Source organism: Tetrao urogallus (assembly GCF_951394365.1).
Source record: "Tetrao urogallus genome assembly, chromosome: 8".
NCBI classification, from domain to species: Eukaryota; Metazoa; Chordata; class Aves; order Galliformes; family Phasianidae; genus Tetrao; species Tetrao urogallus.
The window spans coordinates 27,456,587-27,481,632 of record NC_136821.1 but is presented as its reverse complement, the minus strand read 5'-3'; the positions used below and the strand labels follow the sequence as shown (position 1 = coordinate 27,481,632).

Here is a 25,046-nt window from a genome sequence, read left to right as displayed (position 1 = left end):
AGTCAAATATTAATAATAGAGAGGAAGAAGCAGAATAAAACTAACGCAAATAGAAATATCAAAGTTCTGTGAATTAACGGACAGAGTTATCAGCTAATTTTAAAAAAATATTTAAAATAATTTCACAGGTTTTGGTACTATAAATACATATGTGTGTGTGTGTGTACATATGTGCACACAATATAAATAGTTTTCTTTAACTAGGATACAGAGCTTTGCTGTCAATTCTGACTACTTACACAGAAACATTGTGCCAGTGCCTCAAGTGATTCAGCAATTACTGAATTACTGAATTTATGACTGAAAGACAATTTTTTTTACCTTAACTTTTGTATCAATACACATATTACGTATATAACAGATAAGAATACATATAACTATATACAATAAATAAATCTGTACATAAAAGAAATTACTGCATAAATTCAATCACAGAAATTAAAAAATCAGAGTTGTTACTTTGACAGACACCTTATTCATTACAAACAACTCAAAAATATGCAATTTGTGGACAAACCAATTTTGGTGCTGAAGTGCCACAGCAAGGCTTCTTCCTTTAGGTCACTCTACTACAAGAGTCTTTAAAATATGCCAAAAAAATTAAGAAAATTAATGTAAGGAGATAATATAATTGTAAATAGCTCTAAAAAAACACTTTATTTTCTCTCCTACCCCCCAAAATATCAATCTTGAGATGAAAGTCGTATGAAATTCCTAAAGATTGCTCTCTCCTTAAGTAAGGAAGAACATGTTTTTATAGATTATTATCGGAAGACATAAAGCTTTCACAGCTGATAGAAATCTCACTTCCTTCAGCAACATGCAGGTATCGTGCACAAGCTAAAATCTAGACATTTCTCATTATAATTCTCATTGTACAGCAACAGGAATTTACAGGACTGACAAACTCCAAATAAGTTATTTATTTTATTTTGGAGTTTCTGGAGCATGCTAGATAAAGCTTATGCAGTTTTCTTCTCATCTGGAAGAGGCACATCAAAGATTCACATCTTAATCTCAAAGAAAAGGGACAAACGAGAAGGCACAGTAGTAGATTTTCTGCTAACTACTTCTCTACAACAGGCAATTACTACGGTAGCTGAAAAGACAAACCTTGATACTCTAAGCCCCTGACAGAACACTGGATATTACACTGGTTTATAAGGAAGAACATCCTGCCTATGCTGTGACAGAAACATACAGGAGAGCAACAACAACAACAAAATACAACAACAATACACACATTCCAATATTCACCAAAAATTACTTGACAGTGTAAACTTCGAGGCGCTACATCTTCTTTAGCAAACCTCACCTTTTTGACAAACCGATAATCATAAATGGTTCCTTCTGCTGGAAATGGGACTGTGAACACTTTTGAAGCGCGTTGATCAATACCACTCAACAATTTATATTGCTCCCTTGTCTCCTCACTAATTGGTCCTTCAAGCATTTCTCGAACAATTTTGTCAAACTTCATACGGTCGTCCTCTTTACAGCTAGCTCCTACAGACCATGTCAGTGAAAATAAAAAAATACCCTACAGTCGGAGAAGAAACAAATTCAGTACCTGTAAATTACAAATGTCTCATTCGCTAAGCCAAAAACATTTTTGCATGAGATCACAATAGAATGCTTGACCAACTTAATTTTATGTATAAAGCTTGGGACCATGCTTCCAGTAAAATGGAACACCATTTATGCTGATTACCAGTACCTGATCTCCTTTTCTGTGCATAAAATCCCTGACCTACTCAGTGCAAAGCCCTCATTTTGAGACAACTCAAGCATAAAGTGACTTATATTCCAAAACAACAGAGATTATACTTCCATTACTCAAAGGACTTACCATAATAAGTGATATCCTTATTAACCCTGTACAGACACACGTATTACGCAGGTAATAGTTTTTTCCTAATTGGACTTTACAAAATGCCCATTAGAATGATTGAATAGAGGTATTATTGCCTGTGAAATCCATCCTACTAAGTCCCAAATTGAAGGTGCCGATTCTTTACATTGAACATGCTGCCCACCTCAAGCCAAGAAAAAATGTCATGGTCATTCATAGCTTTAACTTTGGCTTCATCTGCAAATTCATCCATCATGCAGTCCATCAGATTCATTAGCGACTGAATTAAGTTTGTATCTGAAGTAGGAGACAGTTCCTGAGAAGAAAGAAGAAATACTCTTGATTGCAGATATGTTTTGCTCAATGAAATTAGACTAGTTGTTTTTTTTGTTTCTATTATTTTATTTGTTGTTTTTCACTTTTTTGTTCTTTTGCCTGAAATACATTCAGAAGCAGGTCAATCCCATGAACATCCTGCTCAAAAGCCTTCATCTTAACAGCACTTAAGAAAAATAAAAATAAATTGACGTTATCCTACTAAAATGATTTATTCCTTGGAAGTAAAAATAGTTCATATGCTCTTTTTTTTTTTTCAGAAAAGTTCTTCATCTCACCTTTGTGTGTTTCCTAATAAACTCAAGACAGAGAGGAGCCATCGCATCAAAGAGGCCCACTATAAATTCTTTATGAGCAGAGCCGATTCCTGAATGCATTGTATTTAGCCAAGAAATCATTAATGGTCTCCAGCCTAACATATGGGGCTCCATATAGATCATACCACACCTGGAAACCTAGAAGTAAATGAACAGGTACGTGTTACATTGTGTAATCCCAGAAGTTTTTTTCCTCACTAAAAGAAAGTAACATTAAACATTGCAATATACATCTTTCAGGATTATTAGAAGTTAATGGGAAGATAACACAAAGAGAGGTGGTGGAGTCACCATCCCCGGAGGCATTCAAGAACCATGCAGATGTTGCACTGAGGGATGTGGTTTAGGGGAAAACATTGGTGATAGATGGACAGTTGGACTGGATGACTTTGGAGGTCTTTTCCAACCTTTTTGATTCTATAATTCTAGGATTCTAAGATGTAAGAAATGTACAGTGAGGTTCTATTAGCCATGAGATGTATGGTCAAGATCAAACCAATCTTCATCCTTGAGCAAATGGAAAATATAATCTGAATGAGATTTTCCTCTTCGACAGAATTAGTTCCCAACGTTAAGGTCAAAAAAGTAATAAGCTGACCACCTGATTGTCCAACACTTAATTTTAAATTAAATTTTACATCAGTTTGAAGTAAAAGCTCTCCTTCCCAGTATGACTATGCAGATATTTTGTTCTCGTTATATTATTACCTGAACTTATTCTCATATTCAGGAGGAAACTTTTGCATTTCACAAAACACCATTAGAAAAAACAGGCGTAACAGAGATTGACAACTACCATAAATACAGTGACCATTGATTCTACTAGAATCTGTCAGGTTAAAGTTCTTCACGTTTATCATTGTTTCTTGTCAAGCATTTGGAAGGATCAGGCTCCAAATAGTTATATAGGGTCGTTGGAAGAACACTCATAATCTCTCACGTGATATTGTAAGATTATGAAAAATTTGAAGAAGAAAGCCAAGATGTAATGTCTTGCACATTAAACAAACATCAAATAAATAATAATTTTTCTCAGTCAGGTATATTTAATTAAAAAAAAATGAGAGATTTTCACTTTATCCTCCATAATGAAAAATAATTGCAATCAGAAATCGAAATACAGGTACTTACAGTAGCAGGAGAAGCAACTTCTAAATCCATTGGCTCAAAAATAAGGCTCATTTGCTGTGACATTGTGATGATCTCTCCACTCATAAGGCACAACTTTTTATTATCATCAAGCACAGTATTCATATTCTCAATCCATACTGCATCCACTGGTCCATCAAAAATTAGCCATTTCCTATCTGGGGTCTGGTTAAAAGAAAAGAAAACAAAACAAAACAAAAAACAGATTATTTTTTTTTAATTATGTTCACTGAAATATTTTAGCACTAAAATTTTTTCTACAAAAAAAAAAAAAAAAATTCTACGTACAAAGCCGTATTATAAAGTTTCTGACATCAAATGTGTAATCTACACTCACAATTTAGGTGCATTACTTTGAAGCATATACTGTAGACAGCTACTGAGGGTTAATACTTTTTACTAGAAACTTTCAGTTATACTTTTAAAGCAGTATATTGCTTCAGTTAAACTACAACACATTCGAATAGTTATGACAAAATTAAGTTGTTAATACAACAAATACAAACCATCAGTAATACCTACTCCACATTTACCATGGAATTCAATAGGCCTAACTTAAGGAATATGGTATGCTAGCAGGTAATCAAAGGTATACGTAGCACTTCTTGTGCAATAAAATACAAATAGCTTTTGCAGTTCTGTAAACTCTATTAGAAACAGCGAACTTCACATCAGTTAAATTCAAAACACTATTAGCTCACTGAAATTTATAGTGTTAAGTGTCAGATGCTACAATCACTAGCAAAAACTAAAGTAATTGTCAGTTCTCACCACCCTCATTGTAAAAACCTTCTTCCTTATATCCCATCTAAATCTCCCCTTCTTTTAGCTTCAGATCATTACCCCATATACTGTCTCAACCAACCCTGCTAAAGAGTCTGTCACCTTCCTTCTTCTGGAAGGCCACTCTCACGTCTCCCTGGAGCCTTCTCTTTCCCAGGTTGAACAGCCCCATCTCCCTCAGCCTTCTTTTATTATAGTCAGTCAAAATGTTTCAATGGACTTTAATGCAAGTTCAGACATAAGCCACGCGCAGGAATCAGTTTCATCCAAAATTAACACCAAAACTAACATCAAAATTACATCAAAATATTGGAGATTTTATTCCAAACAAGACAAAATAAGAAAGGACAATGTAGCATAAGGATTAAATATTCATTTATCTCTAATAGATGCAAAGAACAATAACAAAATTTGTTTTTACATAAGGACTTCTGAAACACAAATCTCAATTTACCAGCACCCAGAAAGTCACTTGCATGGAGCAAAGCAGAACTAAAACAACCCATAGTCTCTGCATGCAGATAATTAAGTTTATTAATCCTACAATTGTTGTGAACACACCATAGAAATGCATGTATTGAAAGGTCGTTTCCAATAATACTTTAACTCTGTTCGTGCTTACCTGAGAAGAAGCAAATGCTCTGAAACTTACAGCTAGGATGCCATCTGACCATTCATGTGAAACTGGATCAAACTGCCCATATAGCTGACCCATTGTTATGGATTTGGGATTTAAAACTGTGATCTGAACTTTGTTTTCTTCCATCAGCCCCTATAGGTACAAAAGTGTTAACATTAAACATTAGTTATACCGTATGGTTTATTTTGAATTTTACATATATATTAAATCTTCATAAAACTTTTATCAGGTTAGAGAAGGAAAGATATCATAAATATTACATTTCAAAGATGGAATACAAGTGCATAAAGACAAATCTCCCAACTTTATCGCATGCAGCTGGAAGTATAATTTCAATACCGAACAGTGGCTTGATATATAAAAATGGATTTTACTTAATTTAAATGTTAGTGAATAGGACTGCAGTTAGTCGGTTAAGATACCCAAGAACTGTACTTACACTTGCGTGGATGAAAACAGGCCAAGTCCTGTCTTTGTTTCATTTATCCCATGTTTTGCAAAGGAATAAGTATGACCATTTGGGTAAATTTCTGAGATTGACATCAAAACACCACTACAAACAGGGTACTTTTGGTTTGGCTGTGTTTAGTTTTTACTTAAACCAGTCAAAGATATCAATTTTATTTTTTATTAACTTCAACTGATTCTTTTCTTGTCTCCTCGTGATTAAAGATGACATGTAATATTGCACAAATCAGAGATCAGGTGAGTAAAAACCACTTCAGGAATGAACCTTCCTTAAGTTTGAAAGCAAAGCTTCTCAATCAAATTCTTCTCAGTTTTCCCTTATGCTTGCCTAGGGACCCTGGGGTAAATTCTGTATTTTGTACAAACACAATTCTATTTTTTTTAAATTTGTTTGAAAATAGATTTCACAAGAAATATTTATAAAATGTGTCTAGATACCTTCTCGCATACGTCCCCCAGTGCTCCTGCCAGAACTCGATACGCACAAGTTTTTCCACCAAAAGGCTCTCCAACTATCATAAAGCCATGACGCACGATCATCATCTCATATATCTGCAGGATCTTCATAGTAAATACATCAGTCATTTGTAAATTCATAGCAACACAGTTTGTTTTGATGGCTTCCAACAGGTCATTGTAGTCTGGTTTTGGCAGCTTCACACCAGGAAACAAATCAGAGGTAATACCCTATTCAAACAATTAATTGAAAAGCATACTTATTTCTCCTGTCATTAGGTTTGAAACTCATGCAATCAATGATTTGTCCTTTAAAATTTAGGCAAACTAATATCTATTTCGATATAAATAAAATAATTATGAAGGTCATATAACCTGGTCTGAGCCAAAACTTCTTAATTTATTACTGATATTTATTTAATGAGCCTTTTTCATGTTTATGTGCATACAGATTAAAGGATTAATTACCTAATTGATCAGCTTCTATCAAACTACTTTACAAAACTTGCTTTTAGAAAGCGGAAAAAGCTTTTTCCTTTCTCTCTCAATAACCAAAGACTAGTTAAAAGAAATATAAACAGTCGACCCATATGGTCAGTGTATTTGCTATGAAGGAACAGCTAAGACTGTTTAAAAATAATTAGGGGCTAAACTGAAGTATTTGGACTACTACTCTGATAAATCTGCTATATAATATTAGCATTTTTAAGAAGTTTTTTTTTAACATTAGTGAAAATATGTTTTTGGTTTTGTTTTTTACCTCAAAAAGTGGTAAATCGTGAGACAAGAATTTAGGCAGGTTAACATCTGTAATGGATCTAAGCAGCAGAATTTCTTCATCTTCCGATGGATATTTCAGCTAAAAAAAGATTAAATTAGCTTTACGTTATTAGTTTGGAAAGCCAATGTTAAACCCCTATTTGACCAAACAGCTTCTGTTGAGCATCTGTGTAATTATTTTTGGCAAGTTCAGGTCCACAAACAATTCTGGATGTATGTTTATACTTTGATATCAGGGAGATGACAGTAGCTTTCTATATTCAAGCCAAGTAAACTTTATTTTACACCCAGCTACAGTATTATTACAAACTGTACTTTTTCCTAAATTAAATTGTTGTTTTTTAATATGTGTTTATTTTCTTCATAAAAAGAACAAATTTTCCCTGTTCTGAGTAAACCTTTTGCTTTCAAAATGGAAGGTCTAATAGCCTGCATAGAGATATGTTCTCCAACAGGACATACACATCTTTTTGTCATGATATACAGCTCGTTTACTTTTTTGCTTCAGTTTGTTTTGCTGGTAGTGCGTTGCTTCTTTTGTTGGTTTATCTTTCTTTGGGGGGTGGGGAGAAGGAGGCCTTTGATGTCATTCGTTCATAACGCACATCAAAATAAAATACTGTAACCTAAACAGTTTTTCTTAAGAAGTGGAGAGAAACTGGAGTCACACTTGGCAGACTAGCCAGTGAGCTATTGGAAGGTGTTAACATATTATGGCAAAAGCATCTAAGGGTGTAAAGAAAATAACGCAGAACAGAGGCCAACATGCCAAATACAATTCACTAAATCTGCACTGAACTAGAATTCTTGAAAGATAACCAACACTTAATGGGCTTGCCAACCCTTTAAGTTGGTGATCAGATCACGAACTTCTTGAATTCTCCTGGTTTGTAGCCTAAAATATACCCTTTTCATTTTAGTGTTCATCACTGAGTGTGTACTTGCCATTATACAGAATTGTGTGCCTTTTATCATGAAAGAGCTGCATTATTGAGTAAGTTTCTGGGAAACAAATAAAAATCTAAGAAATCATTTACCTTCAGGTTGCCAGCAGCAGTAAGTACTGACTTCACAGCTCTCATTCCATAATCATAATGGTGCTGGGATGACAACTGCTCAGAACACAGACGGTACGTAGCCACGATTTTTACAGATAGAGGTCGTGCAGAAACAAAACCACAAGAATACAGAACTATCTCTGCAATCATGGCATAATCAGGAACCATCATAGCTACTGTTCTAAAGAGAGCCTATTAAATACATGAATGAAAAAAATCACAACGGGAAAAATTACACATTATTATATACAACTTTTTCTGCAATTACCTAAAATACGTTTCCATTATTTCCTTAATAAAGCAGGAGCCAATTGAAGTCAGCTACCATTATTATTATGTCTACACTGTAATATGTTAACAGTTTTCCCTAACTATTCAGCAACACTTTACAATTATGACTATTCATGCTTATAGTTCTTCTTCATTCAAGATTAACAACAACAACAAAATTGCAACACAAAATACCACAAGCTTTAGAAGGAATAGGGAGTGCAATTCAGGTACTACAAATAAGGTGCTGCCCACAGACTCATCTACTAGCATTGTTTAGCTGTAGCCAGTGCTTCAATTTTACCATATCTTAACCGAACAAGTATCAGAATAGTTTCAAACAGATTAAAGTTTTGTTGCTTTTCATAATTCATCAAAAAGTTTTCCAAGTTATCCTTTTTCATTTACAGAATTAATGTTTTTGAACCTTCTATTCAAAGTATGGGTTAAGGAGTAAACTTCCCAAACAGTTCTGAGAAATATTCACACATTATTTATACATTATCAATTTATCAATATCTGTGCTCAGATTTTCTTGCTATGGACATATGACAACTGTATTTAAGGGGTAAGAAAGGATGCAGCACTCTTGAAACAATCACTCAATAATGAACTTATAGAAGACAGAAATCCCTAATATGGAAAACACTGCAAGTCCCATCAGATGTTACCTTGATTGTTGGTCAGAAGTAAAAAGAAATTAGTCAAAGATCAATTTTAGATTCAGCATTAACAAAACACTTTTTATAAACTGTGAAGTGTTCCTTTTATTTTCAGAACTTTCAGGCACGTAGTAAAGGAGCATTAAGCTTTTGTTGTTTGTTTTTTTTTTATCAGTTTTTTTTTTATTATTATTCTGACAGACTGATAGGCCTTAAACCACTCAACAATTCCCCAACATATTTAAATTGAGCTTATTTCTATTGTTAAATCTAATTTTCTTTAATAATTTCTTTTTCAGAGATTATTTTTACGCTAGTGTAATTAAACAAGCAGTTTAAAAGACTCGAAGGTAACTGATATTAAATATTCTTAATTTTTTTATTTGGCAAAAAGCTATTTTTTTTTTTCAATTTCTTTGTTAACTATTAAAAAGATTAAAATGCCAAATGTTACAATACCTTAAGATTGTCAGGGAGCTCTGAACGCCCAGCATAGCCAGGATTCATAGTAATGAAGACAGCACATGTAGGGTTAAGTTTCAATTCAGTTCCTTCGAATACTAATATGTCAGATCCTGAATTAATGCCTGTAAAGGAAAAAAAAAAAGAAACAAAAACACACTTCTGTCATTGTTAGACTTTTTTTTCTCCATCTCTAGTCTTTGTCATACATAAAACAAAGTTATAGTTAAAGTAACAGTTTACCTCTTTGGATAGTAAAAATCTGCTGAGCAACCACAGAAAGCACTTCCAAATCAATTCTGTTGAATTCATCAAAGCAAGCCCATGCTCCACAAGATAACAAACCCTAGAAGAGACAGGCATCAGATTAATTCATTGGTGCCCATTTATTTTGAACATATCAATGCTGACCAAAACAATTCAGTAACAAGAAAAAGTTTTACTGTGCAAAGACAGCTCTTACATCCATGATTTAGGGCACTAAGGTCTACTCAAACTCACTCCAAACAGCAGAAATCACCAAAAAGAATTACAGAAATTTAAAAAGTTTGCTTAGGGAAAAAGACACAAAACCTGTACCATGTAAACTGAAATCCTGTTTCTTCAGTCATAGGCAAAGTGCTATCAAATACATATGTTTTGCATGGTTTACCTTCAATGTCAGCATTTTGGAACTGGACAAGGGGGAAATTTTCACCTCTAAACAGGCCTCCAAAAAACCTACTCATTCTTTTTTGTTCATGCCTATACCTGATGGGGGTCACAACGACAACAGGCAACGTAAGGAATTCTGCAGGGCTAAAATTAACCATTTTGTTTACAGCATGAACAAAAATGACTGTCTTTTAACAACGTACTACAGCACGACAGGTTACCCAAGCTATAACTGAAGAGCAATTCTCTTTTCCTACAATTCTCATTAATTTATAGTTCTTTTTTCTATATGTTCCCTAAATGTCACTGTACTGTCTCTGCCGTACATATAGTGCCTAGACAGAATCTTGTGATTTGGTAACAGTTGTTCTACAAATTCCTATTTAGGACACAGAATTTTGCTTTAATCGTTTTACAGGTAAAAAAAAAAATCCTTTGCTTATTTGTTTGAATTTCTCTCACATCAAATCTTGAAGCCATGCCATGCGGTTCTGTCACTTAACACAAATGGGAAGAATAATGCCAGAGAGAAAAGCAGAATTGCTCTATTTTTGTACCATTCCAGTGAGGAATAGGATACTGTTTGGAATGGCACAGATACCATTCAGAATATATTTTCATAATACAGAGCTGTCTACTCAGGCCAATAGCGACATAAATACGCTTGATTTGTTTAATACAATGGTTCTTACTAGTTTATTTAGAGTTTAAATTAAATCCCAAACCAAACTAAATTTGCAATCAGCTACTAAAAACGTGTTAATCTAAATGGCATCTATATTGAACAAATAAAATCGTTATGGTATGTTTCGTTTCTAAAGCAGAGAAAACACTTTGATATTTCAGGTGGATTCTTAGGAGGAGACAGACCCGTATGCACAATACTAGCATTATATAGCAGCCTAGAAGTGGAAGAAATTACATTTCAATTACAAAAGCAAATAAAATATTTTCATATAATTTAAAATAGGACCCTCAAGACTTTTCCAAACCTTAAAGAATTTTCCCAACGCGATGTAATCCAATCCATCGGAACAATTAAAAACCACACACTGCTTAGCTACAGCCTTGGCTAAATCTTTTGTCGTTTCTGTTTTTCCAGTTCCTGCAGGACCTTCAGGAGCACCTCCGAGATGTAGATGTAGCGCACCAAATAGGGTTCTGAAAATAAAATAGAAGGCAAAAAAAAAAAAAAACTGTAACAATTTTATGCTATTTTTCTAGCTGCTCCAACTTCTCCCAGGAGCTCTCAAAACTTGTTTAATGTCTAAACTTCCCTCAGGTTGTACAGTTTGTGTGCTCCTGCTAACTGCAGTCCACAAATACATAGAAATGCTTTAAGTTTACTAAAAGTTTAAAAAACAAAAAACAAAACAAAAAAAACCTGTAGCTTGCTATCCATTTATCACTAACCACAGTGTTACAAAAGATGACATTTATTAGAAATCTAAATCAAAATATTCATACAGGATGAACTGTAATCAGTTAAAACACTTCTAATTATGCCTATTAGAACATCAAAGATATAATCCTGGAGTCACCCAATTTAGGACTAAAATATCTCAACTAAGTAGATACTTGCAAGCACAGAACATTTAGTAACAAGTGCTTTTACCTGTAGCACCTGTCTGTAAGTGGAGTAATAACCAGCCTAGGTGTATTGCCAAGATATTCATATCCATATCTCAGTCCAGCATTGATCATTCTTGTTTGAAGATGTCCTTCCTAAGAAAATAAAGCACTGACTTTATAAGTGAAATGATTACACAAAGAGAAAAGACAACACAATATTCCTCAAATTTGTAGATGAGCACAACCCTTTTAAAACAATTGGTGCATTGCTCTGAGACAGCTTGTGGTTCAATTAAATAAAAATATCACCATTTAAGAGATAGTAAAGTATGAACACAAAACCGTTTTTCCATTAACTTCTATCGAAAAAAAAACCCTACTAACCGTATTGCTGAGTTAAAATGGCCTTGTTCAGCTACTTAGAAAGATGAAGGTCTTTCTCAAACAGAAGTAATTGTATCTCAGGATTGCAGGAAGGTTGAGGCTGGAGGGACTTTAGCCTATCATTCTAAGCCAACCTCTCTTCTCCGTCCCCTACAGCATACTAACAGGCTTGTATCCAGACAGCTTTTAAATATCTCCAGAGTAGGAGACTCAACAGTCTCCCTGGGCAACCTGTTCTAGAGCTCAGTCAGCCTCACAATAAAGAGCATTTTCCCCGTGTTCAGTCAGAACTTCCTGCGTTTCAGTTTCTGCCCATTTCCTCTCATCCTATTACTGAGCACACCATTGAGGACAGTCTGGCCCCATCCTCTCGTCATCCTCCTTTCAGATACTTATGTACATGGATCAGATCTCCCCAAGCCTTCTACAAGCTGAACAGGCCTAATTCCTTCAGCCATTCCTCTTAACAGAGATGCTCCAGTCCCATAAATATTTTATCAGCCCTTCACTAGACTTGCTCCAGGAGCTCCAATGACCAACAGCTGAATTTACAGTCAACTTGATGACTCTAGTATGGCAACACAACGTATTTTAATTTTAGATGCAATGTCTTCTGTAAATTGGGAAATGTTGTCTTGACAAATGCAAATATACTGTATACTACCACCATGCAGCATAAACGTTTTTCTATTTTTCCAAGTAACATAAAATAATATTGACATCAGATTAAAATCTTTAGTTGTCATCCCATTTTTCACTCTTCAGAAGCAACAATAATAAATAGTGTTAATAATAAAAATTAGTGTTTGAACAACAGCAATCTCTGCTGCCGATTCAGACAACATTCTGAGATTCAGCAGTGATGAGATTTTCATTAGAAACTGATTGTATTTGGCTACTGGACACTTTAGTTAGCAATCCACAGAATTATCAGTTAAAGGTATATTCTTATCAGCAAAAATTATCACATCAGAGTAACTATTCTCTGTGTCAGCAAGCAAGCAGAAATCGAAAAGCTATGAATGGAAATTACCTTCTAATAAGATTGAGAGGTCTCACTTACCTCCCAGTAGTATCTAAGCTGACTTAGCCATTCAAAGTCATTCTCATCTTTGATTTTCTTGCTTACTAGGGATGCAAGGACATCCCTAGCGTGAACATCAAGCACAACAAGTGCTCCAAGCGTCACACGATTCTGCTTAGACAGCTTTCCTCGCACCAAGGTGACAATGTCCTCTATCTGTCTATTATTCTGTTCCAGAAAATCCTCTAGTGCCTGGGAAAATTTTTACAAGTTAGGTAACTGCAGGGTTAATCTAAGGCATGAGGATTTTTTTCCTTATATTACTCTTCTTTTTCTGTATCAAAATATTCCTTCTCACTATTACAACAGTAAACTATCATTCACAGACATAGCTCAACAGGGCTTTTATCTATTTGATTCAGTTTTTTTAATGTTACAGAACAATACATGGAAACATCAATGACACATCTCAGGAGACAAAACAGCATAACTTATTTCTTCCTGAAATACATGAATTACTCCTTAGCTTTTGGTAAATTTCACATTAAGAAAATGACACATTTTAACGACTGGCCTACATGTGACACATATTTTAAGGACTGGCTTGCATGTATACAATACATTTTCTATGATTAAGGAACATCACAATACTAGAAAAAAACCTTTAAGCTCTACAGTAGTTAGGAACAATCCAGTCATAATCCTTTTCATTCTCATAGGTTGCAGTAAATAGGAAAGGTCCAATTTAAGGAAAGCACTTACATCAATACTGAGAAGTGATAAGTGCTTCACTAAACAAATTAAAAAAAAGACATCGGAACCTGGAAACAGTTAGAGTTTGCCACTTAGACATCCATATCTTTTGCACTCAAATGCATGCTCTTTCAGGAAGCTGCATTCACTGAAGGTCCACAGTAAGCCTGACTGCTCTGAATCCTTACAGAAAAGTTAGAAATTTCTGCTATTTGTCTGGAGAAAAACTTACCTACATCTGGTTTAGATTTTTCTCCACACTAGAACGTTGTTCATCTTCGCATACTCTGGCAGCAGTAACCACCAATGAATTTTTCTTATTTTCACGTCTCTCACCCCAGCTAACTATTTCCCAAACACTAAGCTTGATTAAATCATCCACTTAAAATTACTTATTTTTAATTTACGAATATAAAGAAACAAAAAAAGTTCAAAATCGCTTCAATATTATGAGTTGCTTCAGAAGTTTCAATCAGGCAGCATCCAAAACACACCACTCAAGGCAGGGATAAAAACCCATTTGCTTACCACCAAGCTTTCACCAAGCAAACTTGTAAAAACCTAGATACTAGTATGTTCTCATCTCCCATTTCAGTATCACTCTTTACTACTGCACTTCTGACTATATACTCCACTGAAAATGAAAGCGTTCCACAAAATATTACTCTGTAAATTTATGAAACAGTTTTGTTTCTACACATCTTACCTCACTATTTGTTTTAATAAAAAACTTGTACCTTTATACAGTTATCTGTTGGAAACAACTAAAAAAAGCTGAAAAGAATCCTGTGTATATGCCTGCGTGTGTATGCATGTGTATATGAGTAAATTTTTGATCATAAGAAGTGATTTAAATGAGACTGGTATCCTGTCCCAGAAAACACTGAAGAGCTTCTGTTAAAAAAAGAAGTGTTTTGTCACTGTATGCACAGAGTGCCTTTGATGTCAGCAAAACATGATGCTGTAGGTAGGATACCATTTATTTTCACCAGGATAAAGTTGTGTCACACAGAACGCCTCTCATGTGGTCAGTGACTGTTTATGTTTCATATGCTTTAATACAAAATGGAAATGGTACAGATAAAGAATTTTGAATGTTCTGAGACTGAAAGTGCTCCTTGTCCAAGATCTGTGACAGACTGTTAGGAGATGCAAACCTCCTCCCAGTCCTTCACTACATACAAGTCTCTTTCTGCAGCAAAATGAAGATTCTTGGGCTGGGGCCAGATGGGCAGAACTACCAGTACAAAACAATTTGAGTAAAGCCTACAGAAGTGACAGGTTTCCCTGAATAACCAGGTATAGAAAAGACTTAACATAGGCTAGACAAGAGCCTTGTCTAGGCTCAAAATTCCGTAACAAACATTCCCAAAACCAAATTAATTTAATAATTCCTTAACTTCTTACTTTTATTCACTAACAACCTCTTAAGATGATGCTGGCTTTGAAGTCTCTGGATTTTATGCTGGATTTAAAATCTCTAAGGTTAGAATTTCCATTTCTCCTTCCTGAAAGACTTTCACCAAGAGAAGATAAATGGTGCGGTATGTAGAAGCCTTCCTTCTTTCCCGAGAGAACTGAGGATCTCCCTCACTACTAGAAAAACAAATTCTTTTCAAATCTTTTAGTCCATTGCAAGACTTATTCCTTGTATTAGAAATACTGTTCTCTTCTTCCTTCAGTTCTGTCCACTCAGAAGCTTTTTTTTTTACCTCCTGTCTATCTGACAAATAAAGCTTCTTGAAATGCCCACTATTATCAGAAGCCATTGCTTCCACTTGTGAATAAGTGGCGTTACATGGCCTTGAAATACTCCTCCATATATAGAATAAGGAGTAGGTTTAAGTTTGTGTTTGTGTTATAACAGCAAGTTTGTGTTACGAACAGCAAGAACCCCAAAACACAAATACTGCAGATGTTTCTCCAGTTGATAGCATCACATCGCAAAAATTGGTAAGAGAAAGTAGCATGAAGTGCCAAAGATACTGTTTTATGTAAACCCTGATGCTCCTTTCTCTCCTAGCATCAAAGAATGAAAATTTAGTTGCCTCAGACGATAACACTTATCTAGTAACAAGTCTGGAACATTTCCAAATACAACAGGTAATAGCAATCCTTACTGATGAAACAGAGGAAAGATTTTGCAAAACACAGATCCTGAATCTTAATTCAATGCCTTCGGTACCTTTCTTCTCACCACCTAATGAACAGATAACATGTTCTGTATCAACCATGCACTCATTGTTTGACAAGAGTGAAGACAGTACTTATCTTCTGCTAGTGTTAGCCCATATTTATAACAAGTACTGAACATGTAGGAAGCTAAGCTAAGTTACAGACAGAGACTATCCATGCTAGTTAATAGCATCTGAATACACCAATGACCTGTTTTCACAGAAACGTGTAATATACGTGTTAAGCTATGCAGAATGTATTCTGATAGTGTGCTGAAGCATGCCTACATTCAAAAGAAAATATTAACTTCAAAGTCTTCAAGAATCACAGCTCAAGTGTACCTTCAAAGTAGGTATTAAAAGGATTAATTATTACACTGAGCAGCTACTCGTTCAAAAAGATAACTAAAGGTTGGATTCATCACTGCGTTACATCAATTGCACAAAATTTAAATATACAGTGAATAATCTTACCTTCTGGCCATTTCTAATAGACATCTCTACCTGCATCGTCCAGAAAGTTTGGGATACACAAAGAACAGTTTGTCCAGGCCACTCTCGTACCCAGTCAACACGTGCAGTTTCGGGATAAGCTTCAATTGCATCCTGAATGACCTACATAGGATAGAAGCACGTGGTAGCCACATATGAAAATAAGTAATGTTTAGCTTTAGAATTTAGGTTAGGCTGCAGTACTAAGAATCAAAAATAAACCAGCCTCAACTTTAACGCTATGACACTGACATCCTGCAAGAAAATCCCTCCAAGATTAAAAAAATGAGAATGTGATAACATGAACCAAGCGATCACAAAAAATTTCTGAGAACTAATTTCACAGCACGTTCAGGGCACTGAAAACATAAAATTTTCTACCTCCATCTATAATGAAACTAGAAAACAAGTGCAAATACAGCTTAGTTAGAATGAACAACCCAAACTGAAAAGTCTTTTTAAAATATGGTTATTCTGCTATAAATACAGAGCTTTGAACTTTGCAGTTCATATTATTTAAGCTTATCTCTAACTTCATGTACATTTTCTAATAACAGAATGATAAATCTGGTTATTACACCACTCAAGGATAATCCCAATGAAATAAAAACTTAGGAAAATCTTTCAGTCCTGAACATTTTGCATTTCTTTCTTCCATTAACAAAATTAAGTAAGAGTAAGGCAGAAGCTTCAGAAAATTTAGATGTCTCCTCAGAAAATCAGTGTAACACTAGTTGGATGAAAATCTGCTGTATGTCCTGTACTTCCAAATCTCGTTACTTTTAACAATTCATACACGGAATAGCATGAATAACCCACTACGGAAAAAATGTATCTGCTTTGACACCACTACTACATAAATATTATGTGTTTCAGATCATTATAAAAGTTTAAAAATCAAGAGTGAATGCAGACAAATGGTGCTCGGCCACTTCTTACTTATATGCACCAAGCAGGTGAATTTAGTCACTTCTATTTGCCGACACACCATTAGTATAATTAAACTGTAATACTGCACAACAGTGTCAGAAGCATGTACATTTGATTACCTTACTTGACATTGAAGAGAAACAAAGAAAATGACAGAGAGAGCTAAATATATGACGTGATAATGTGATCTTGTGAATACTCGAATAATACAATCTGGAAAGAGTTCAGAATCGTGATTAAGGTAGTCAGAATTAAGAGGAGTATTAAAAAATAATTTAAAAAAGAAGTAAAGGAGTATTAAAAAAAAAGGGCATACTTTCATTTGAATCTTGTCCTTTAATACCACACCCCAAGAGTACAATCTCTGACAAAAGAATCCTTGGGTCAGGAGTTTTTCATTTTTAAGAAATTTAGAGCATTATAAATCCAGAAAACTGGTATCAGATTAGTTGTTGCTGTTTGTTTTAAAAAAGTATAATCTTAATAGACTGAATTCATGGTTTTAATGCTCATGCCATGCAAAGAATAAAAAGTGATTCCAGTATACATGAATGTTAACAGAAGAAATCAAGGCTAAATGACAATAGCCTAAGGAATAACTACATAACTTCATTTGGAAATGAGGTCCAGAAGTATTGAAAGCAAATATGCCTAAATACATCAATACTTGGTACTACTTATAACCACTGATAAAGGCAAATCAAATTGCAGTTGCAGTGACATGTAATCAAGGTGGCTTTCTGCCTTCAGAAGATATTATGCTTAAATGCCTTAATTCAACAGACTACTTGATATTTGCTTAACTTCAAGCATGAGTTTCCATGAACTTTACTGCTTACGCCTCCCAACACTCCAACACCAGGACAAAATACCACAGAACCGTTTAAGTTGGAGAAAACCTTTAAGATCAAGTCCAATCACCTACCTAACTACCAAGTCTATCGCCAAACCACATCCCACAGCACCACAGACACATTTCTTAAATGCTTCCAGGGATGCAGACTACATCACTGTCCTGGGTAGCCTATTCCAATGCACTGCCCCTCTTTCCACAAAGAAATTCTCCCTGATATGCAATGCAAACCTCCTCTGGCACAACTTGAGGCTGTTTCCTTGCATTCTATGAGCCATTTTCTCATGTCCTAAACGTAGCTGTTTTTGTGCTGGACACACAGCACAACTGCCACAACTAAGTACTTTCAAACTTTGAACAGCTACACATCAATCACCTTACTATTTTTTTCATGCTTCAGAGAAAAATAAAAGCTTTATGATTTGTTACCTTGTGGACAGAATTCAGCATAGCTGCCTCCAGTTCAAGGAGCCATCTTTCAACTTGACCTCTAGCTTCAGAGGTTGAAATGGTCTGCGTGAGTTTCACAGTCTCTCCTTCACTACTTTTAATGTGTGTAATATCTAACACATCAGTAAACACCACTCTTGCAATTCCTTCAAAACATTTTTTCAGGTGAGGCTGTACTCTAGAAAGCAAAACTAATATTAAACTGCTTCTGCCATTGTTTCCTTTCCAATCTAAGAAAAGTAGATCTAACTTTTCACAAAAAATACTTTCAAAGAAATTAATGGTCATTTTAAGCTTATTAATAAAATTATTATCCTCTACAGTAGTTGTTTTGTATTACACCTACAAGAAGCCCACTGCACGACTTTGAGAGGACCAGTTAAAGATGTACAATATTACTTCTGTTTTCTGTAATATATAACCCAAAAAAGATAAATAGGAATCCTCTCTTTAACAGTTAATCCACCTAAATTGCATAAAATTTCATTATTTATACCTTTCCACAGAACTATTGTAAATATTAATGAATTTAAGTAAAACAACCCTATTAATTGCACTGCATTAATATTTCTTAGTAATTAGAAGGTTGTTCATTATTTTAATTCTTATCCTTGCATGGCCTTGCACTGGACGCTATCAGATCTGAACAATGAGAATAAAACTGCAGTGTATGGATCCTACCTGATGTCCAATTTTCCACTGGGAAAAAAACAACACAGTATGCTAATTTCACTATGAATTATTAATTGGACTCTTGAATTTTCTGAAAAACTGTGTACAGAAAGGTTACTAGTTTAGGAAACAAAGAAGAATTCAATTACTTGCATTAAAAATCATTCTGCATTTGCCTAATACAAAATCCAACCTCGTACATTCTTAACGCCATGGTTGTCAGTGGGGAAAAAAAAAAGTTATAGAAAAACAGAGAAACAATAAGGCAAGCCTGTCTGCATGCACGAGTTACAAATGCATCTAGTAAATACTACGGTACCGGGTAGGATCTTTGGTCTCTGAAAGAATCTCAAGGAGTTCATCATTAGATAAAAAAAAGAATCTTGGGAAAAACAGGCGCTTCTTCTCTAGGTATTCATTAAGTCCCTTGAGAATTATCTCCAGAAATTCATTGCACTTCCTCAGTTTCTCCAACATCTTGTCTATTGTTACCACTGCCAGCACATGTTTGTCCTGAAAGAGAAATCAAACCATATAAAAACATTCATGTCTACTCACACAGAAAGCAGTAAAAGTCTTGAGCAAAACTAAACTTTATTTCATACTTTTCTTTACTCTGTAATTGCCAGAATTACAATTTATAATCTTTAGTTTCTGGCTTCACTGGAAAAACAGGCAGTTGGCATTAAACTACATTTACTATTTCTGAAAATAATTTTCAAAACATAATCAATTCATCAGAGTGATTCCTGTCATTTTGTTGAACCAACAGCAATCTACCCCTTAATCAAACCCAGATAATTAAGAAAAATGAGCCAGCAAAAGATTGTGACAGATTTTTAAGTATACTTGTATGGCAACAATTCTGACACACACTTCATCTGGTAATCTATAAAATTCCAATGTAAAAAAAAAAATGATCTCTTTTCTCATGTAAAATACTTCTATACATAAGATCATGAGTTGAGATGGCAAAATTGCAAGTAGGCAGCACTGCTACTGTCTATAGGACTTCAGTACTAACATTAACTAGTGATATGCTCTGAAAAAGGCATTCTCTTACCCTAATGATTACTAACTAAAGACATCTTTAAAGATTTTTGCTAATATAAAGTTACAGATTCTTTAGAAGAATCACAATTTTTTTTTATTTTTTACAATAGCACCTGAATAACACATGCTAAGATACACTGCTTGATAAACAGTTCCTTATATTTTTACACTGAGTAGATAACAACATATATCCCTCAGCTACTGCCTTTCAAATTAACACCTTCAGTGAAAAGAACATATGTGCTTAAAGAAATATATATTGCATGAGTTGAAAGTTGCTTAAATTAATTTAAAAAAAATGCATAAAATTAAAAGGTTTTGCAAATGACCTGAAGATCATCAAGCTAAAAAGCAAGTTTGAAAGAAATACAGTTGTCTGAACATCAAACTCTGGCATTTTATATATAGCTTGTGACCTATCAATTTCCAGCCTAATTTCCATTAACATTTTAAGCCACTCACCAAGTATGGAATTTTTGCAGCAAAATGAGAGATATTTCCAAGTAGGAAATCCAGATGTGCAAATTTATGACAGTGGAAGTCAGACCAAACAAATGTTTCTACTTAGAACCTGTTGTGTGTGTTGTGGGTTCACGTATGAATGAATTTATTCCAGCACTGCACTGTTCAGGCCCATACTGGTTTATATTACCTGACTTGCTGACCATTCAACTGATTCAAGCTTACTCTTGTTGCAATGCATAAAGTTCTACAACATCACGGGAAGGGAAGGCAAAGTGATTAGTCTGGGAACACACTTCAATAGCTTTTCCTTTACCACCTGCATTTCCCTGGAATTTGATTGAGGCCACAGAAGAGAAGGAAACAGAGTAACTAGAAATCTTAGGCTCTGTCCAGTGAGTTTGTACCTGTAAGAGTACTATATACTACACGTGACCAGGGTTACAGGGGAAAAAAAATGTAAGTACACAATGAAATAAACGACGAGAAACACCAAAGAAATCAGTAGGGACTATTTCAGGCTAATCAATCTGTGAAGGACATGCAAGAACTCCTGGCTGTAGAATAATGCAGCAGTAAGAGTAAAAATCAAAGATGCAGCCCAACTATTTCCAGTAGGAGCAGTTTTGTCACAAAACAGAATGTCTCATTCAAAAAAAAGTTCCTGGTGGGGCTTGCAGAATTACACAGTATCACAGTGCAGAAGGGTTGGTCATGCTGCAGTGACAGATGAAGAGAGACAAGACAGACTGCTGTGCAAAGCCCAGAATGTTTCTATGAGAAATTAATTCCTCACAGAGCAACAACGCATCTCTGATCTACCATCCTGACTGCTGTTCAACCTCAGTTGGGAGCATTCAATAACAAATTCCAAACTCAGCTACAGTTCAAAAACTCGTAACGTTCTGAAATGATTTGCAGTTTGCATTTAGCTTTGGTTCAGTTCCCTGCTCATAATGCAAATATGCTTCTAATCTACCGAAAACAAATAAACAACAACAAAAACATAACTGTATGCTTATCTAATTAATCCTCATAGGTTGTGGCCCTCTAACATAATAAGCAGTGTTCTCTTCAACATGAAATACATTTACCTTCTGTTACTTCCCTCTTGCATCATACCAAAACAGAACAAAGTAAATTGAGTACTCATATTTCTCATCTATATGTAGGTAATTAATCTGTCAGCATGCAAATGCAGTTAATCATCTGTTTTACAAAACACGTTGTAATGCATAACCGGTGCAACAGAAAAAGGAATTGCTTCCTTTCTTAGCATGTTTGTAAGTGCAGCTGGTGGAGAAAATCAAAGCCATGCTGCCAGCACCAGACACGGATTCTTTCTACTTAGTTATTCTTTCACATGGAAAAAAAAAAGGTGAGGAAAAAAAAACCAAAAGTTTTGTTTCTCAACACGTAATTCCTATTTACAGCTCTGCTAAGGCATGAAGGAGAAAAAGGGAATGCGTCCATCCTGAGTCATTCAAAACTTCAGTTCTGTTTTTTATCAATTTGAAGCAAAAAAGCAAGCTGCGTCACAAAAACTATAAATGAAGTGTATGAAAACAGTTCTAGTACCCATCTAAAAGGACATCACTAACTTCAGTTTTCAAGTATCATTTTTAATATATCACAGGTTGCAGCCTTGAATTTCTTTCTTCTCTTTCTTCCTCAAAAGAAATATAAATACTTCTGTATTCTAGTTTTTGTGTGATCTTATTTACTTATTTATTTATTTAAGACAAGCAGAAAATAAATCCTTTAATCCTCATTAACGCTTTGCTTAAATTCAGTAGTTTTAATGAATTGCTAATAAATGATTATTCAAGTTGGTGAGGGATAGCTAAGGAAATAAAGGAAGCATTTTGATTCCTCTCACAATTTCATTACACAGCCACGTATAAATGCACAAAAAAGCAGACTCAAGTTTGCATTATTATTTAAGAAAGACCATTCCAATTGACTGAGGAACAATACTCAAGACGTAAATAGAAACAGTATTTGTGGAAATAGAGTGCCATCTACTGGAACACAAGGCACACTTGTTTAGAGAAAATAAGCTTTGGTTCATTAAACTACTTTTTTGGCATTTATAAGCCCCTGCACAAACAAAAAAACATTGTTTTCTACCAGTGATAAGATACATCACATTCAAAAATAATTCAGAATTGATTAGCAACAAATATTTTTTTTAGCACCAAATAAATTAGAAGATATTCTTTAAGAAGATAATTCAGCAGACACAACATTTACAAATTTATTGCACAACACAGCTCTGAAATTCTTGCCTTTTTATTATTACTATTTTTACCTGATTCTTCCCTAGAGTGAGCACTGCTGATTTCACATTAGCTTGATAAGTTTCTGATTTTTCTTCTACATTAGAAGATGGAAGAAAGAAAGAGCATGAGGGCATGGCTGAAGGAGAAGAGAGTGTACATGCAGCAGGAAAGAAAGGATGAGAAGAAAACTAATGTAAAATTTAACTGGAGCCTGGAACTACTCGAAGTGCAACCAAAGAACAAATCAGAACAAAAATAAAACAGCAACCAAACAATGGAAAACACCACAGACCCAAGCTTTTCTCCATAGTGACAACTGGACAACAAGGAGCAACAGGTACAGATATTTGCATGGGGCACTCAGCTTAGACATTACAATGCACAGCATCAAAGTCTCTGGAAGTTATCTCCAAAGATTCCCTGTCCTTGGAAGTTTGTGGCTGGCTTGATCCAGTGCTGGCAAGTGTTCCACTTTGAACCCCAGTGATCCCTCCCAAGCAGTGCTTCTATGATTCAATATGAAACAATTCTACAAAATCATTTTTGAAAGAATCTAAGAAATGGGGCTAAGAAACAGAAAACTGATTAACTGTGCTACCAGAAGCAATTTTCTAGTAAGTACTATAGATTCAACCCATATTCTTAAGACACGGACACTTACCTGAAAAACTGATCTCATCAAGTCTTTCCAAGTTTTAAAAACAGTATTGAATTGCCTGCTTTCCTCAGGCATCTGAGCCATGATGTCAGGAGAACTGAAAATTGGCTCCAAATAAAGCCACGTAGCCTGAACCTTCAGCCATTCATCCAGGATGTCCTGCAGTAACAACAGCTTTCCTTCCCATTCCCTGTGAAACAGCAGTTCAAATGCATGGATTGACACTACCAGAACACTCCTCCCACACTGCTGAGACCTTTTTGGCAACTTGTATATTCAGCAGGCCTAAGTTTTAATACTGCAACCGAGTATCACACTCATCTCACCTGGTTTCCTGCATTAAAATGTCCACACTTGTTTCTGCAACAGAATCATCTGTGTGTATTTAAACTACGTATTTTCTGTAAGGTTGACTCTAGGATTTCATAGACTAAAACTAATAAGAAGACTAACAGTACCAGCGAATGAACAGAGCACGCACTTTAGCATGTAGTATGTATGGACAAGTTCAATTCAGTTCAGAGAAACTGAGTATTTAGTCAGGTTGTTGGCATACACAAAAGCCCAGATTGGTATGTCTAATTGTGTGCTAGGTGCAAAAGAAAGCCACAAAAGTAACATAATGTTGAAAATTAAGCCATAAATGTGTAGATCACAGAATCACAGAATTGTAGGGGTTGGAAGGGACCTCCAGAGATCATCAAGTCCAACCCCCCTGCCAAAGCAGGTTCCCTACAGCAGGTAGATATTGTCCTAGGAAGTCATTTTGTCTTAATTAAAAGAAGTCAAGTAATAAATAGCCAATATAAGGCACTTAAAGCATCACTTATTTCTGAATTCAAATTCCCAGGGTGTATGTTGAACATTTTTGTTGATAAAGACTCCATCAATATTATTGCACGTCAATATCTGTACATAATTTTATTATTCAATAGTTATTCCATCTTCACTTATTTATCAGTTGGTACCATAATTTGATAATTTTCACTACCTCACCAGTATCACAGACATGGTATCGTCAATTCTCTGATGTCATTAGTATTTCTAATTCACTGACACAGACAATTTGAAATAATTCTTTGTAAAAACAGCACATCATTTTGCAATTCTCATATCACTGGGTAGTGCAGATAGAAATATTTCAGAAGAGCATGCTGTTGAAATATGTACTGTACAAAACAGTACTGTACAAAACACTAATTTTCTCAACCAGACCATCATACATGGTGGGCTGCAGAGAATTCAGTAAAATGATACATGTGAAAATATACTTGCCAATTCACCCATTTACCTGCTACAGATTCTAACCAACAGCTACTCTTCCATGTATCTTCTCCACCCCTAAGTCTCTCTTTCATCTTCTAGGCACTGGCATTTATATATCGTGTATAGTGATCTTC

At 34.9% G+C, this 25,046-nt stretch overlaps 1 protein-coding gene across 1 annotated transcript in view; it reads right to left on the bottom strand.

The window, feature by feature from the left end:
• DNAH7 (dynein axonemal heavy chain 7) overlaps window positions 1-25,046 on the bottom strand; it is a gene marked incomplete at both ends in the record, with an annotated part of 102,359 nt that overhangs the window by 52,636 nt on the left and 24,677 nt on the right. The window contains 17 exons of the mRNA XM_079539127.1: window positions 1,316-1,540; window positions 2,037-2,168; window positions 2,467-2,643; window positions 3,637-3,819; window positions 5,060-5,209; window positions 5,984-6,232; window positions 6,762-6,860; window positions 7,819-8,031; window positions 9,231-9,358; window positions 9,477-9,579; window positions 10,880-11,048; window positions 11,503-11,612; window positions 12,907-13,119; window positions 16,269-16,409; window positions 18,499-18,697; window positions 19,511-19,704; window positions 23,650-23,836. Coding sequence (XP_079395253.1) covers window positions 1,316-1,540; window positions 2,037-2,168; window positions 2,467-2,643; window positions 3,637-3,819; window positions 5,060-5,209; window positions 5,984-6,232; window positions 6,762-6,860; window positions 7,819-8,031; window positions 9,231-9,358; window positions 9,477-9,579; window positions 10,880-11,048; window positions 11,503-11,612; window positions 12,907-13,119; window positions 16,269-16,409; window positions 18,499-18,697; window positions 19,511-19,704; window positions 23,650-23,836 — 2,872 coding nt within the window. The remainder of the gene's footprint in view (window positions 1-1,315; window positions 1,541-2,036; window positions 2,169-2,466; window positions 2,644-3,636; window positions 3,820-5,059; window positions 5,210-5,983; window positions 6,233-6,761; window positions 6,861-7,818; window positions 8,032-9,230; window positions 9,359-9,476; window positions 9,580-10,879; window positions 11,049-11,502; window positions 11,613-12,906; window positions 13,120-16,268; window positions 16,410-18,498; window positions 18,698-19,510; window positions 19,705-23,649; window positions 23,837-25,046) is intronic.